At 37.4% G+C, this 18710-nt stretch overlaps 1 protein-coding gene across 1 annotated transcript; it reads right to left on the minus strand.

Moving 5' to 3' along the window:
- Nucleotides 1-3553: 3553 nt before the first annotated feature.
- gja8a (gap junction protein alpha 8 paralog a) lies at nt 3554-14791 on the minus strand. The gene is made up of 2 exons (XM_053234616.1): nt 8435-14791; nt 3554-8239 (listed from the first exon to the last, which is right to left on the minus strand). Exon 2 carries the CDS (start codon nt 8222-8224, stop codon nt 4877-4879), a length of 3348 nt encoding a protein of 1115 aa, XP_053090591.1. The 5' UTR covers nt 8225-8239; nt 8435-14791; the 3' UTR covers nt 3554-4876.
- Nucleotides 14792-18710: the final 3919 nt, after the last annotated feature.

Below are 18710 nucleotides of genomic sequence, written 5' to 3' on the forward strand. Positions count from 1 at the left end.
TGCAATTATAATAATCTGCCAATTGTGTGGCAGCAGTGCAATGCATAAAATCATGCAGATACGGGCCAGCAGCTTCAGGTAATGTTCACATCAACCATCAGAATGGGGAAAAAAAAGTGATCTCAGTGATTTTGACCATGGCATGACTGTTGGTGCCAGACGGGCTGCTTTGAGTATTTCTATAACTGCTGATCTCCTGGGATTTTCACACACAACAGTCTATAGAGTTTACTCAGAATGGTGCAATAAAGAAAAAAACATCCAGTGAGCGGCAGTTCTGACAGAAACACCTTGTTGATGAGAGTGGTCAATGGAGAATGGCTAGACTGGTTCGAGCTGACAGGAAGGCTACAGTAATCACTCTGTACAATTGTGTTTAGCAGAAAAGCATCTCAGAATGCACAACATGTCAAACTTTGAGGATGGGCTACAACAGCAGAAGACCACATCAGCTTTCACTTCTGTCAGCCAAGAACAGAAAGCTGAGGCTGCAGTAGGCACAGGCTCACCAAAACTGGACAGTTGAAGACTGGAAAAACATACTCTGGTCTGATGAATCTCAATTTCTGCTGAGGCACACAGATGTTAGAGTCAGAATTTGGCACCAACAGCATGAATCCATGGACCCAGCCTGCCTTGTGTCAACAGTCCAGGCTAGTGGAGGTGGTGTAATGGTGTGGAGAATGTTTTCTTGGCACACTTTGGGCCTGTTAATACCAATCAATCATCGCTTGAATGCCATATCCTATTTCAGTATTGTTGCTGACCATGTGCATCCCTTCATGACCACAATTTACCCGTCTCCTAATGGCTACTTCCAGCATGATAATGCACCATGTCACAAAGCAAAAGCCGACTCAAACTCTTTTCATGAACATGACAATGTTCTTAAGTGGCCTTCCCAGTGGGATGTGGGATGTGGTAGAATGGGAGATTCACAGCATGAAAGTGCACCTGAAAAATCTACAGGAATTGTGTGATGCAATGGACCTGAATCTCAAAGGAATATTTCCAACATCTTGTGGAATCCATGCCACGAAGCATTGAGGCAGACAGAATTTTAATTTATGGACAACTGATGTAGGCATAAAATGGTTGAGACTCCACTTGGTGTTTCTCTATTTATTCTAAAAATACTAGCACTAACAATGTTGCATCATCATGTGTCCAACACATCATGTCTTTGTTTTTTAAGCCAAAGTGATTCTGGATCTGAACACTGTGAATCCCACTCTCAAGCTGTCTGTGGATGGACGCTCTGTGAGAACAAAGACCACCAAAGAGTTTGATTCCAGCCAGAGTTTCCATGAATACCAAAAATAAAAAAATGCAAATGCTTACATACAAACTTTTTATTTCTCCAGCATACAGCAATGCTTGTAATTACAAAGATACGAACAATACAAATCAGGCACGATTATTGGAGTTTACTGCTGTTATTGACCTTCAGTCACTTCCTGCATGTGTGATGAGAGCAGTCAAACCATTTGTGAGTTTCAGTCTACAAAGACATGCTGGGATGCTGTCAACCCAATTAAAAATTAGATGTAGGACCAAAGAGTCAATTGATCATTTTAGTTTTTAGTTAGTTATTTAGTTCATATGTGTGTAAGAAAAGGCTATTGGCTTTCATTATGTACAGGGCAGATAATAAAGTAAAGGGTGTAGTGGTGAAGATATTTTGTATGAGAAAATTCTGGATGAAGATGAATTCTGGACAAAATGTTTAGGAATGTTGAAATGGACATTAAATGTTCATGACTGAGTTATATATGATGCCCACATTTGTTCTTTAGTTAATTCTACCAGTATCCAATCTTAAAGCTGTCTACGTAATATATTCTGCTTAGAATGCTACTATACGCACAAGCCATATAATTTCTGGATGACCAAGTAAATTAGCAGTGAATGCAACTGATTTATCATCTTACTTTTAAATCCTTTCTTGTTAAAGCAGCCTCATGTTTGGGATGCAAAATACACTGCTATTTTAGGTGAGTCGATGTGCCAAGAAACATCTACAGGGCTTTTTCACAAAAGTGCCCCTTGGAACTACCCAGTTATTACTAATGCACTGCAAGTAAGATATTTTCCCTCCATACTGTAGATTGTGTTAGATAAGGGAAGCACTGTTTTTCCACAGATAGAGAAGAAGTTAAGATTAAAAAATGCTTATGAAAATTGCCTTTAGAAAAGAGACTCCTTGTGTTTCCTGTAGTGTAACCTGATTTGAATGAAATAAAGTTTTTTATTTTTCTTTACACCTACAGCAACATCTTTCTTTCTATTTTTTATAAGAGTTGCATTCACTATTTTACAGCTATGCATAGGCTCAGAAAGTACACAACCTTAGTGTTTAGAAAGGCCCTAGATGTAGCACCAGCTGCATAAATCAAACTTAACACACCCACACTCACACTCACACACACACACACACACACACACACACACAGAAAATATGCAGTATACAAGCCAAGCTAATTTGCATTTGATATTAAACTATAAAGCAAAATAGGACAAACACTTTATTCATAGTCCTATATAAAAACACAATTAAGAGTGAATAATACATAAATTAACAATAAATAATGCATATAAATTATTATTTTTCCAGGTTAGTACCTACAACAAGCCTTTCTGACTCCATTTAGAGCAGCTGGGGCAGATGGTGTTTGGTATTGTTTTACTTTCACTTACACCAAAACTTTGACAAACCATAGTAACCATTAAAGATACCAGGAATGTCCCATACACATCCTGAGTGCATGAGATACAAAAAACAAATAACAAAACAAAAACAACAACAATAACAACAACAAAAAGGCAATTTCAGAGTAATACAAATGTTATCAAGTGATGTTATGAGTTATGGATATTACTTGTAAGGATCACTTCTCATAAACTGTTAGAGATTTACTTAAGTGCTAAGAAATCTAACATTTGTTAAGCATACATATATATATATATATATATATATACACACACACACACACACACACACACACACACACAATATATATATATATGTATGTGTGTGTGTGTGGGGGGGGGGAACACTTATGCCCATTTTTTTTTAAACAATGCCAGCAACTGTGTTCTCTATCTGAGAAAAAAATTGTCCTGCACCCCCTAGTGGTAATATTTGCATCAATCAGAGATGTGAATATTCAAGATTTCAGAGTTTCAAGATTATACTATGTCAAATGTGTTGGAGGGGCGGGGGTCCCAAATATCCAACTGGACCTGTTATTATGAATGAAATAAAATTTTTTATGATGTAGGAATATCATTCAGACAAAACTGGAATTTAATGGAATAATCAATCAATTCATATTTTACAAATGAAATGCTAAATTAGCTGGTAAGACAAAAGCATTTTAGAAACTGGTTAGTTAGCAGCAAATTAGCAGCTAGTTTGTGAACTAGTTAAGCTAGCTAACCAGTTAACTATCTGATCCGAATTTACAAGGCATTTCTTAAGCATTTGCTAGTTAACTTAGTGAATTTGTTCATCTGAAGTCTTTACAGTGTTCATTAAATGTACTTTACTTTCTTTCACTGTTCTTCAGTCAGTGTTTAGTTGCCATTTGCTACAGTTGTTAATAATCATTCAGTTGCTGGAAACATTGCCTCGAAATTTGTTTCATGGATAATTGTATTCAAGTACTGTCTTGAAAATTCTGTATACACTTACTGTACTTAAAAAGACTACCTTTACCTTGTACACAGTAAGTGTGTTTAGTGATCAGAGAGAGTTTTACATTTCTGGATTTGTCATATGGGTGTAATGGCATCATGACTTCTGGCGTAACAAAACAAACTGAGTAAGTAAATTTCATTGAGCAAACAAATGTTTAGACAATAAGCAATATGTTCAATAAGAGGTGCATAACGTTGACTGCTTTTCAAGGTGAAAAAGTTATTTAAAGTGATGTACAGATTTTTTTTCACATACAGACAGGTGACAAATTAAAGGAAGAACTGGTGTCTCTGTTATTCTGCTGCATTTGCCATGTTTTGTGCCCACTTTTCCCCTTAGAGAGAAGAGTCACTACAAATCTGTTATTCTGTTATTTATAAAGTTATATTGACTGATCACCTTTATCTGATGAACATGAAACATTTTGGTCTGACCAGGGTGCCCATCACCAAGGCACAAATGGTATGAAAATTATGTAAATCATATACTATGAACTTCATATTCATCAAATCTTAACTCAACTGAATACGCATGAGAAATTTGGAGTAGTGTTTTAGACAGAGCTCTCCATCATCAAAAAAGCAACTGAGTATCTGAATATCTTTTGGAAAATTGATGTTCATCCCTCCAGCACAGTTCCAGAGATTTGTAGAATCAATGCCAAGGCACTCTGAAGCTGTTCTGGCAGCTCATGGTGTCCCAATACATTACTAAAACAATTAATGTCTTATCACCTTTCTGTACCTCACCTGTAAACTGTAATTTCTTTGTAAAATCAGGTCTTTTGACTAGATGGCATGTAAAATCACTCAACCCAATATATAGATAAATTGTTATTTAAAAAAAAAGCCAAAAAAGTGAAAATAAATTATTATTATTATTAGTAGTAGTAGTAGTAATAAATAAATAAATAAACTTATGATTAGTTGATTAGTGACCATTAGCTGGGAACAAAAAAATAATGCTTGCTCTAGGCTTTGATTCCAGTTATACACAATCTAACAATTGTTTTGTTAGCATACAAAGAAAAAGAATATCAGAAACATACCTCTAATGAACAAAACTTTTCAGTGAAATGAAACGATAAATGAAAAGTAAAAACAAAAATACTGGTTATTGTTCCTTTGCTTTTTTAGTTTTAAAATAAATATATCTACGTTTTAGCTCATGTAAAAATTATATTGTAAGATCATCTGGCCTTGCTCTACTGCTCGCTTTTCTAAGACGGCTCAGCGGTCTTGTTTCTTCCAGTGTCTCTGCTGCTGGCAATTCCAGAGGTATGAGAGGGACTGAAATCGTTTCTTCGAGTGTCTGCATCTCTGGTAACCTAACCTTTAATTCTAAACTCTCCACTTTTCCAGGATCTCTAGTTTTCCCTTGACTATTTTGGGCTTCAGAGCTCTTAACCTCCTCTGGATTGCCCATCTCGCTGAATGACTTCCCTGTGTCCACAGCATCATCAAAATCTACTGATTCCTTTGTATTGATGACATCCTCTATTGACTCCACCTTAGGTAAATTTTCTATTTCGGGTCCCTCTGCAATTACCTCTAAATTGAGTGACTCCTCTGCACCCTCTAGAATATCTGACCTTGTGATTTCCCTAGATACATTCTCCTCCCCTACAGATTTAATCGCCTCTAAAGGTTTCTCTTCCCATAAAGGGTCTACAGCTTTCTCATCTTCTAAAGAGAAGCTCTTAGCTTCTATTGTAAGCTCCTCTGACTTGGTCAGTTCTTTACTCACAGGATATTCTCCTGGAAATTCTATAAGCTCTCCAACCTTTTCTGGAGCATCTACAACCTTTTCATGATTTTCTGGAACTTCTACAAGCTCTTCTACATAATCATCAACAATCTCCTCAAACTTTTCTGGAACTTGTACAACCTCTTCAACATGTACTGGGACTTCTGCAACCCTGTCAGACATTTCTGCAACTTCTACTACCAGTTCATTTTTTTCTGGTAGTTTTACAAGCTCCTTAATTTTTTCTTGAACATCTACATCCTCCTCAACATTTTCTGGGCATTCTACAACTTCATTAATATTTTCTGGAACTTCTACAACCTCTACAACATTTTCTGGAACTTCTACAACTTCCCTAATATTTTCTGAAACTTCTACAACCTCTACAGCATTTTCTGGCATTTCTATTACCTCCTCAATGTTTTCTGGAACTTCTACAACCTCTTCAATTTTTTCTAGTACTTCTATTACCTCCTCAATAATTTCTGGTACTTCTACAACCTCCTCAATTTTTTCTGGTACATCTATCACGTTGTCAACATTTTCTGGAACTTCTACAACCTCCTCAATAATTTCTGGTACTTCTACAACCTCCTCAATATTTTCTGGTACTTCTACAACCTCCTCAATATTTTCTGGTACTTCTACAACCTCTTTAACATTTTCTGGAACTTCTACATCTACTTCAACATTTTCTGGTACTTCTACATTCTCTTCTACATTTTCTGGTACTTCTACATCTACTTCAACATTTTCTGGTACATCTATCACCTCCTCAATATTTTCTGGAACTTCTACAACCTCTTTAACATTTTCTGGTACTTCTACATCTACTTCAACATTTTCTGGTACTCCTACAACCTCCTCAATATTTTCTGGAACTTCTACAACCTCTACAACATTTTCTGGTACTTCTACATCTACTTCAACATTTTCTGGAACTTCTACAACCTCCTCAACGTTTTCTGGAACTTCTACAATCTCCTCAATATTTTCTGGAACTTCTACAACCTCTTCAACATTTTCTGGTACTTCTATTACCTCTTCAACATTTTCTGGAACTTCTACAACCTCCTCAATATTTTCTGGTACTTCTACAAATGCTACAAAATTTTCTGGTACTTCTACAACCTCCTCAATTTTTTCTGGTACATCTATCACCTCGTCAACATTTTCTGGAACTTCTACAATCTCCTCAATATTTTCTGGAACTTCTACAACCTCTTCAACATTTTCTGGTACTTCTATCACCTCTTCAACATTTTCTGGTACTTCTACAACCTCCTCAACATTTTCTGGAACTTCAACCTCTTTAATATTTTCTGGTACTTCTACAAATGTTACAATATTTTTTGGTATTTCTACAACCTTCTCAATATTTTCTGAAACTTCTACAACCTCTTCAACCTTTTCTGGTACATCTAGAACCTCCTCAATATTTTCTGGTACATCTATCACCTCCTCAACAGTTTCTGGAACTACTACAACTTCTGATCCACCCTGTCCTGACTCAATCTCCACATCCAGTTGTTGATCTATGAGTGTGTCTTTTCTAACTAGGTCTCCTACAGTTTGCTTTACACCCCCTTGTGTCACATCAACAATTGTCTGTGTCTCCTCCATGCATTCTTTCTGTGATCTCTTTCCCAGTACCGCTTCCAAGGGAATCACGAGTAGGGAACTGTCCACTTCATCCCCTTCTCTAGATATCTCCTCCTCTATGGTTGGTGGCAGCTCAAGAAAAGTCTTAGTGAGCTCAGTAAAGACTGGGATTGTCTCATCATAAATTATTGTCTCCTCCACAGGGGGCACTGTAGGTATTATTGCATCATTTGTTCTTTTCTGCTCCACCTCCTGAGATAGAGAAGGAAGCTGGTCTTCCTCCATACCCGCTTCAGTTAGCGGGTAGATGTGTGCAACCTCACCCTCCTTTCTATCTTCTTCAAGTGTCCTGTAGCCTTTTGGCTTATGAAAGGGAGGACTAAGGAGGAACTGCAAGCTTCTCTCAGGAGAGACAAAGGTCTCAACCTGGGCTGGAGCTGTCTGACAGAACCCAAATTGAATATTTTTCAAACATAGATAGATAATCTCCACAAAGTTCAGCAGAAGTGAGACACAAGCAACGGCTAGCATAAAGATGATGAAGATGGTTTTCTCAGTTGGCCGTGAGATGAAACAGTCCACTGTATTAGGGCAGGGCCAGCGACTACACCTATACAGTGGAAGGAGGTGGAAGCCATACAAAAAGTACTGCCCCACAATAAATCCTACCTCAAATAGTGTTTTGAAGATGATATGGCATACGTATGTGCAGAGTAGAGTGCCTTCAAGACGAAACATTTTACTCCCATCAGTGCTAGTGTCCTTGGTCATGTGAACACTTCCCTGGTCTGCTACAACATGAAGTTGTTTGTTGTTCATTTCTTGCTGGTGGTGAAGCGCCGCATTCTCACGCTTTTTGCATTTTTCCTTCATGTGGACATGGTGGACAGCATGACCGATATAAACCAACGACGGCGTAGACACAAAAATAATCTGCAGCACCCATAGGCGGATATGGGAGATAGGGAATGCCTCATCATAACATACATTCTCACATCCAGGCTGCTTTGTGTTACACACATAATCGGACTGCTCGTCTCCCCAGACAAACTCTGCTGCCGTGCCCAGAATAAGAATGCGGAAGATGAAGAGGACCGTAAGCCAAATACGGCCAATTACAGTTGAATGTTTATTCACTTCTTCTAAAATATTACCTAAGAAGCTCCAGTCTCCCATGGTGGACTCTTAACTCTGCATAGGAAACACAGGAAGGTTAAGGTTATGGAGCTGAGGTAAAGACCAGAATAAAAAAACACTAAAAGTATTTAAAAATATGCAGCATACATTAAACGTCATTTCTGAGCAATTTGTCAGTAAAATGTATCATTCAAAAAGTATGCATCATAATGTCAGTATTACACAGCAACTTAATAACCCAAAACCTACCCAGAAGTATAAGAGGTCAACACCGAGGTGAATTGAGACTAAATGGAAATCTTGGTAAAGTGGTGGCTCCAATGGAGTTCTGGTCAGTCACTCAGTTGGTTGCTCCTCCCTGCCGCTGGGACAAAGTGAACTGCTCATGTCCTGTTCACCCAGCCTCACCATGAGTCCTTGTCGCCTCAATGAGCAGATGTGAATGGATGGGCTGTGATGGCTGCTTTTCAAGTCTAAGCTTCCAGCCAGACGCCCTTTATGCATTGGACCACGTGTGGAACTGCAGGAGACAATAGGATCAACAGATCTGCGCTCAGAGGGACAGGACCCCTCACTGCATACAGCCCAAACCCAGGAATCATATAAAGAACTGGAGTATGAGTTCCATAATGAACCCCTTACTGTATATGTGCTAATCAGAAAAAGACAATTGTACTGTAACATTAACAGTAAATGTATAGAAAAATAAACACCACTATAGCAATAATTATGTACGAAAACAAGCATTGAAATACATTAACTCAGTTAATCTTATCTTAAGCCACATCTGCATCTGAGAGCAAAGGTCTTGTGGTGAAAAAAACTGGGGAAATTGCAGTAATAATCAAACTTAGCACTTACCCACAGGAAAGCGGGGTGTTGAGGGTGAGGTCAATGGTCTTGTGATAAAGGAAAATTTATGATATTTTAGAGGAAGTTCACGCATAACAATATACACACATACAGAGACAGAGAGAGAGAGAGAGATTCCAACAGTAGCCTGCTAAAAAACATGTAATAAATCTTTTAGGCAGGCATGCACTAGAGTTCACAATAAAGGTATACACACCAAAAGTGACATACTGTACATGAAGTACAAAATAAATGCCTGAATGCACTAAACAAGTTCCTATCCAATTTTCTTAAAATTTGATCATTGGCGATTTCAACCAACTAGCTACTATCACATGGGTTGAGGCCTAAACCATGATTCCTGTGGCTACAATTTTTTTAACATTACAGAGCAGCCCAATACACTTAAAGAAGACACTAATTACAATTTTCCATATATGTGAGCTCACAGACACCCACAATCAGCTAGCATTGTTCTAATAGACAGGTGAGACTCCAACCCAGAAAGCAGGGCCAATTAAGCTCTCCTGGTATTACCAAAGATCTCCTGACAGTAGGGAGAATGCTTTTCTGTTGTGCCACTCAGAAGCCTGCACTAAACAAGGTTTTGCTCCAAAATAACAACTGTAAATCTATACAGCAAAATCCCTAGATTCTAGGTGTACAATTTACATGCATAATGCATAAAATCATGCAGATACAAGTCAAGGCCTTCAGTTAATGCTCATATCAATCATCAGAATGAAAAAAGTGTGATCTCTGTGACTTTAACCATGGCATGGTTGCTGGTGCCAGATGGGCTAGTTTGAGTATGTCAGAAACTGCTGATATCCTGGGATTTTCACATTCAACAGTCTCATTGAGTGAGCAACAGTTCTGTGGGTGGAAACGCCTGGTTGATAAGAGAGGTCAAAGAAAAATGGCCAGATTGATTCGAGCTGCCAGGAAGGATATAGTAACTCACATAATCACTTTTTACAACCGTGGTGAGCACAAAGCATCAAACTTTGAGGTGCATGAGCTACAACAGCTGAAGACCACATTGGGTTCCACTCCTGTCAGCCAAGAACAAGAACTGTCTATCTGTCTAGATCTGTCAATTTTAAGGTCATCTTCCATGCAAAGCCTGCTTCAGGTCACCCCACAGATTTTTAGTTGGAAGCAGGTCTGGGTTCTGGCTAGTTCATTCAAAAACATTGATTTTCTTTTGGTTAAGCCATTCCTTTGTTGATTTGGATGTATGCTTTGGGTCACTGTTGTGCTGAAAGGTGAAATTCCCTTTTCATCGTCAGCTTACTAGCAGACACCAGAATGTTTTGCATAAAAAATAGACTGGTATTTGTAGCTATTCATGATTCCCTCCACCTTGATATAAGCCCCAGTTCTGGCTGAAGAAAAGCAGCCCTAAAGCATGATGCTGCCACCACCATGCTTCACCGTGGGTTTGGTGATCTTTTGGTGATGTGCTTTTTTGTGCCAAACAAAAATTTTGAATTATAGAATTATTATACCTTTTGGAATGGTTCTCTTCAGACCATAACACATTTAGCCACATGGTTTGGGGTGATTTGGTTGGGCTTGTATGTTTTTTGTGAGAAAGGGCTTCCGTCTAGCCACCCTACCCAATAGCCCACATACATGAAGAATATGAGAGATTGTTGTCACATGTAGAGAGTAATCAGTACTTGTCAGATATTCCTGCAGATCCTATAATTTTGCTGGTGATTGCTTGGCAGCCTCCCTGGTAAGTTTTTGTCTTGTTCTTTTGTAAATTTTGGAGGGTCATCCTATTCTTGGTGATGTCTCTGTGGTGCTCCATTTTCTCCACTTGTTGATGATGGCCTTCACTGTGTTCCATGGTACATCTAATGGTTTGGAAAATTTTTTGTACCCCTCACCCGATTGATTCCTTTCGACATTGGGACCCTGTACATGCTTTGTCAGCTCTTTGCAGACCATGGTTGAGTCACTACGGTAGTCAGAAGAAACCAAGAAGATGTCAAGAAAATCCTATAGAAGCAGCTGGTCTTTATTTGCGGTTAATCAGAATAATTTCATTGATAACAGCTGTATGATAATTACTTTTGAACATGAGATTGAATGTGATTGGTTCATTCTGAACACAGCCACATTCTCAATTATGAAAGGGTGTGCACCAGATTATTGTATGCAACCAGATTATTGTTTTTTATTTTTCCTATTTTTCCCTAAAATGTTTCTGATTGTTTTTCACTTAATTTATATATGTTGCAATGTGTGTCTACATACATGGTATGTAGACTTTTTATATCCACTGTATATAACTTTGCTTTAAAAATACTTTCTTTAAGACTAACATTAAACATACTTGCTTTCAGATTAACATTAACCTTTATTTAAAAAAATAATAATAATCCCCAGGCACACACACGCGCTTGCTGCTGTTGTGACTCTTCTTTATAAATATTTTTTCCCTTGGCATTAAGCTTTTCTCCAGCAAGGCCAGTTCTGTCTGTTACTGCTACTGGCATCTGCCTCTCAGACATGGGGTTTATTTGAAGTAAGGGATTGTTTAGCTATTATCTAAACTCAAATGGCTAAACTACTTGTGAAATATTGTTGTTTAGAAAAACAGTTTGCACCCTGATTTTAGGTGAGGAGGGAAAATACACTCACAGCCAAGGGACAATGTTTTTGCATTACAGACAGAACGTTTATACCAAGTTACACAATTCATTTCCCCTCCAAACACAAACTGAGAGCCCACACTATATATCAAGACCAAGTCTTAAGATCCAAGCAATGGCACAGCAGATTGGAGCCATCTCAGTACAACACGGCACAAACAAGCATATGAAGACAGTGAAGGAAAAAGCTTGCACAGACACAGTTTTAACATTGTGCAATCTTTTACTAAGATCATAATTTCTTGCAACAGTCTCACAGTCGCATATTCATAATACTTTAAGTGTGCCAACTTGAATAATGAATCATGTTCACAGGTCACCTTTTCTCTGACTATGTTCACACAAAATCAAAAAAATTCTTCTCGGACATACAACTGTATCCTGATAATGGTCTGACTCTTGATAATTTAGTTTCTAATTTATTTATATTATTGAATCATGACCATATTCTTTTGATTATGTGTATCATGCAGTGGAGAATTAAAAATACAATTTAAACAAAATTTGTTGTCACCAGCTTGGGACAGTACATCTCCTTGCGAGTAGAAATCTTCCTCACCTGAGTTCTAGGTTACCACTTCCAGGTTACTTCCAGGATACTTCCACAATACTAGGTTAGTACCCAGCATTTGTTGTTTATTACTGTGTTTTTGCCAACTGTTTGGTCTTTAGATTTACCATCTGATTTGGAAATCATGTTCCTCTGTATTTGACCAGTGCTCCTATTCCAACTTGGATTTCAGATTGTGTTTTGGCTTTGTAAATAAACCACCCTACATATGGATCCTCAAGCATCTCCTGAATCCTCTATGTTATATTGCTAAATATGTTTTTGTTTAATATGTGAACTTTTATCACTCATACAGATTAACAAGTCTAACATAATTTCAAGGTGAACATATTTGGTCTTTAGGATATTTAGTCTTCTTAATCTTCTTAGTCTATTTATTTCCTGTTGTTTATTAGCAGATTAACCAAAAATCTTGTTTAAATATGCTATTTCAAGGAAAACTACTCTAACCTCTTATAGGAAATGCACACTACTTACTCAGTGGTAACAGTTTAACAATTAATTGGCAGCTGCCTAATTCATCGTGCAACATTGTGGCTATAAAGCACTGAAGTTTGACATTCTGATGGTGATTATAAGATGATAGATCAGAATTTCAGCTTTTATTTTCTAATATTTACATCTAACTGTTACATCTGACATCTAACAACTTAGAACATGCACCTTTGGTTTTAGGTGAGCAACATTGTAGGAACAGATAGTCTTAAAGTAAATCAAAGTAAATAACTTTGATATTAATATTTGGTTGCATATCCCTTGCTTGCAATAACTTCATCAAGCCAGTTACCCACTGACATCACCAAACTGTTGCATTCTTCTTCTGTGATGGTGTTCCAGGCTTGTACTCCTGCTTCTTTCAGTTGTTGTTTGTTTTGAGGTGAAATGCATGCTCAATTGGGTTAAGGTCTGGTGATTAACTTGGCCAGTCTAAACCTTCCACTTTTCCCCTGATGAACTCATTTGTTGTGTTGGCATTGTGTTTTGGGTCTTTGTCTTGCTGCATGATTAAGTTCCTATCAAAATAAGATTTTATGCATTTCTCTGTAATGGATCTGATTGATTTTCCCTCTTTTCTCAGTTTTAAAACAGCTTGCTTTTCTCCCGAAGGCAGCTCTCTGGTCTTCATGTTGGTTTATCCTATTTGGCAACAAATGCAGTTTTCACAAGTGAAACTCGGGGCTCAAATCAAGAGTAGACATTCAAAGTTATTAATTGTTTAAACAATCAATCTAACAGGGCACACCTGGGCAACAAGAAACTGTCAGTCACAAGTTCCAATATTTTTGATCACTTGAAAAATGGATGGGTTCAAACAAAAGTCATTTAACACATCTAGTTATAAATATCAGGAAATAAAAGCTTGAAATTCTGATCTATTTTCTCATAATTATCTTTAGATCTTAAAGTCTTCAGTGTATAGCAAAAACAAAAGAATTGGCCTTGTCGTTCCAATACTTTCGGAGGAGACTGTATATGTGCAATCAACCCCTAGCAGGTCATGAATTAAAAAGAGCTGGGCATTGATACGGAGGGTCCAAGCATGCTAAGCCACATAGAGCTGTAACTGAATAGTGGGAGTATGCCACACAAATAGATGATGTCATTCTCGAGTGTGGTGGGCCTATTGAGAGTGTGCACTGGGCCATAGGATCTGGTTTTATCAATGAAGCATGAACCTAACTCATTCCCACTGCAAGCATAACACACTTATTAAAAACTAAGCTGCATGAAGTATTACCACATCTCAAACTTCCTTCTCCTGCCATTATAAGTGCAGTAGATGTTCTACATGTAGGTCATATATTTGTTTTTTCATATTTTCTTTAGAACACCTAAGAACATGACACACTGGAGTGTTTCTATTTAACACAGTAAGCGTAGAGATTTTACAGTTCAAATTTTTCAAGTGTCATTGAAATACAAAGATCAGAAATGTAAAAACTCTTAAAACAGTAGGCCTGTACACACTTCACAGGTTATGAGTCTTGCCAGATCCTTAAGAACTCATCAAAGAACTTAGTTAGAACATTTGGGCATAATAATTAAGTCCTTTAAATCTCACTTGGCTTCTGCTATCATCAGTAATTCTATCCACATAAAACAAGTCTGTAGGTTTGAAGATTTCTAAACTGCAATCTCTGCCAGAGTATTTGTGTAGAAGATGTGAAAGTCAGTCAGTGAGATTTCTCCCTCTAAAGACCATGTTCATCTCAGTCAGATAAATGATAAGGAATGAGGAGAGATTTTGAGAAATATTAATTAGACATCAGTGGTATTCATAAGAAAGTCATACTTAGATGAAAGAAATTAATGAAAATATACATTTTAAAATGTAGTATATCAGTGACATGCGAATGTGAAAAAAAGACTCCATACACCACTTAAAGTTGAGGTCAAAAGTTTACATCCTCCTTTCAGAATCTGCAAAATGTTAATTATTTTACCAGAGGACAACTGAGGGACTCATATGCAACTATTAGAGAAGGTTCAAACGCTCACTGATGCTCCAGAAGGAAAAACCATGCATTATGAGCCGGGGGAGGGGGGGGGGGGGACTTTTGAATTTGAAGATCAGGGTAAATTTAACTTATTTTGTCTTCTGGGAAACATGTAACTATCTTCTGTAGCCTCTGAAGGGCAGTATATTTAGGCAAAATAAGAAAAATGTACACATCTCCGATCTGTTCAAAAGTTTTCACCCCCCCGGCTCTTAATGCATGGTCCCTCAGTTGTCCTCATTGTGAAAAGATGGATCTCAAAATCATACAGTCATTGTTGGAAAGGGTTCAAATACACAAAAATGCTGGAAAACCAAAGAATTTGTGGGACCTGAAGGATTTTTCTGAAGAACAGCAGGCAGTTTAACTGTTCAGGACAAACAAGGGACTCATGAACAACTATCAGTAAACAAAAAAACACAGCTGTGGATCATTCAGGTAACAACACAGTATTAAGAATCAAGGGGATGTAAACTTTTGAAGGGGGTCATTTTTATAAATTCAACTATTATTTTCTCTTGTGGACTATATGTAAACTTCTTTTATGTGAAATATCTTATTCAGGTCAGCACTAAATAAACAATAACATGCATTTTGTATGATCCCTCTTATTTTGGTAAAATAATAAACATTTTGCAGATTCTGAAAGGGGGATGTAAACTTTAGCAAATCTGCACTTTTATATTGATCCTTATCTTGTGTTTGTTTGTATACAGTCTTGAGTCAAAAACATTTTTTGACAGCTGCACCTTGCAAGGTCTCCTGAGGTGTCCTTCGAGTGTGAATAGTGCTGTGATGAACAAGAACACAAAGGGACAAATCTCAGTTTCTTGATTTTTCACATAGTTTCCCCAAGTGTAAAGTAAAATGTGAACTTTTTTTTTTATTATATTCTTTTTTACTGTTCACACCTATGTCTCACATAATTATTCAGTCTCCTGCCAAAATGTACCTCACTTCCTCTGGGAACCCAAATTCTGCCCCTTTCCAATGATTGTTTAATGATTTAAACAGAATATACAAAAGCATTCTGTCTACTTCCCTACACACATGCACAATTCACACTGAGCAAACAGATGTCGGAAGTTTATACTCACACACATTTTCAGGCTCTGAGAGTGAACTGCCTGGCCAACGTAAACTCCTGAGTCTTACGTTTTTCTTTGACCACGGAGGACATTGAGTTCTTGAAGGGCAGGGAGTAGGTAGCCATGCCCTGTGCTGTTGTGCCAGCTGGCCGATTGAAGTCGTAAAGCACGTCTTGATCAGCTTGAAGCCTGACACATCCCACTTGGCATTGTGTATAAGTGGAATGAAAATATTGGTTTTGGATGATGGTGAAAGACCTGGCCTTCTACAGCTTCCTGTGGCCTCCAGACAGACCTGACCCACCCTCAGTCCTGACCTGCCTTGACAGTCCTATAAAAGGCATTGTTCTTGGACACAACACAAATCAGTTATGACACTCTTAAAACAGGGTTTCTCAGCCACTTACCCCTTTAACTGTAAAATAAATTCCACAGACTCCCTCAGCACAGAATTATAATCCCACTACTCAAATATATCAAATAATGATTTGACTATTTACTGGAGTCACAGAGGTTTTAATTCCTGAAATTTCCACCAAAAGAAAACATTAGATCAATCTTTACTTTATTTATTTATTTATTTATTTATTTATTGAGGTTTGAATTAAACCCTTTGAATTGAAGTCATTGGTTAAATGGATAATAACTATAAGAACCAAATAATAAATATAATAACTTTGACCACAGTAATAAAATAAAAAAATCATGGACCCCGGGTATGCTTTAAAGATCCCTGAGGTTCTACTGTGAGAAGCACCAACTTAAAGTAAAGTACTAAGCCTAAGTAGCAGATCGAAAAGATTCTTTGGCTGGCTTCATGTGTCTTGAAGAAAGCATGAGTTAGCCTTCTCCCTGGTTGATAGCTGTCATGTCTTAGAGGAGAGCTGGGAATTGGCAGGTGACTAAATTGGGGACAAAATGGTGAACACTACCATTATAAGATTAAATATGCATTTAATTAAAACAAATACTACTACTACTCCCCTATGTCTGGAGATTTTTGGGACACTCCGTATATATAATATAAGTAAAACAAATACTAAAAGCTAGTTAAAAGTGAAAAACTTTAGCTTTTTAGCTGTTTTTTTTTTTTTTTTTTTTTTTTTACCAGTGATAGGTGGACACCAAGGTTCTTGTTTTGCATATACTTTTCCAGCTCCTATTGGAAAAGGTGAGTGTCTCACAGAAGTGCTTGAGCTGAAAGAAACTCTATCTGGAGCTGAGAGTGTAATGTTATTTATACAGACTCTTGGTCTTCTGGAGGGCAGGAATCTGATCAGAGTCAGCCTTATAGACTCACCACATGCAAGCTTTCCTTTCCACCCTTTCCTCATATTGAAATATGAAACGTCTAATGGTCATTCCAACTTCTTGTGACAGACAGTGACACAAAGGCATCAGTAGCCTGCCCTGCATCACACAGGATGTGGGATTAAAATTTTACACCACTGACAGTAAACAGCAACTTATCAAGCCTGTGAGCAAGTGAGTCAGGATTTCAAATATGCCCATGGGAAGCCCACTTTCTTACATCTGCTGTGCCTCCTTGACATGATGTCACACAGCCAAAAGTCACGCAGCATATATAAGTAAGTGCAGACAAAGTAAAAGGTACATTTCATTTTCTTTTTTTTTTTCTTTTTTTTAATTTATCAGGGCCTAAATAACAATTTTGGTGTCATTGCCAACATCTATAAACAAACAAATAACCTCAGGTGACAACAAAAAATAAACAACAAATTTCAATATCTAGTCATTCTTTTCCCAAAATGTAAGCCAACATTCAGAAACCAGGTGGGAAAAATAAGTACATCCTTCCTACTTCCACAATCATTAAGAGAGTAATTAGCAGCCAGGTGTTACTAATGAAATGCGCAAGGTTAGGAAATCATCAAGAAGTGTGATTACCTCTATAAAAGCAGAATTTTTGACAGTTTGGTGTTCTGGAGCTCTCAAGTGTGTGTCTACATCATGCCAAGAAGGACATCAGCAATTGTCCCTGCTCTTCAATCTGGGAAGGGTTATAAGGCCATCTCCATACAATTTGAAATTAACCATTCTACGGTGAGAAGGATTGTTCACAAATGGAGAGCCTTCAAGATAGTTGCCAATCTTCCCAGGATTGGGTGTCCCAGCAAATTCAGTCCAAGTTCAGACTGTTGCTCAGAGATATAAAGGAAAACCCAAGAGATACATCATGTGACCTACACAGGTCTACTACAGACCTACTACATGGTTTAAAAACACTGCAAAGGGACATTTAAATTGCAACAGTTTATGGAATAAAAAAGTTCTTATAAATATTTGAATTAAACATTCATTTTGACAAGTTTTTCCTATTCTTTACCCCAATAAAGCCATGGCAAGTCAATAAGTTAAAATGGTGTCATTTTAACTTATTTTGACTTTTGTATACCAGCTCTAATGTATCTTTACTTAGAGAATAAATTATATACCTTCCTCAGCAGATACAATCTTTGTATAGCCTTTTAAAAATAAATCCAGAATTAGCTGTAATGCTTAACTCACATATGCATAAATAGCAGAAGCTGAATTTGATTTTAACCTCTGTTTACAAACTCCAACATTCTGAGCAGCAGACATTAATTATGAAAAACCACCACAATTTACTGAGCAAACTGTTTAATAAAATTAAATTTACAGACAAAGTGATGTACAAAGTAAAGCTTTGTAAAGCAATAGCTGCTTTGTGGGTACAAACTAAGGCCAGCAGGCATTTGTTTTACACTCATAGAATCTGCTCTGTAGAATATGTGCTCTATAATACATTATAGACATGTATACATTTACACAGCTTCAGCCATTCCAAAAATGGAGGCAAAATAAATT

Source organism: Pangasianodon hypophthalmus, chromosome 5, assembly GCF_027358585.1.
Source record: "Pangasianodon hypophthalmus isolate fPanHyp1 chromosome 5, fPanHyp1.pri, whole genome shotgun sequence".
In the NCBI taxonomy this organism is placed as follows: domain Eukaryota; kingdom Metazoa; phylum Chordata; class Actinopteri; order Siluriformes; family Pangasiidae; genus Pangasianodon; species Pangasianodon hypophthalmus.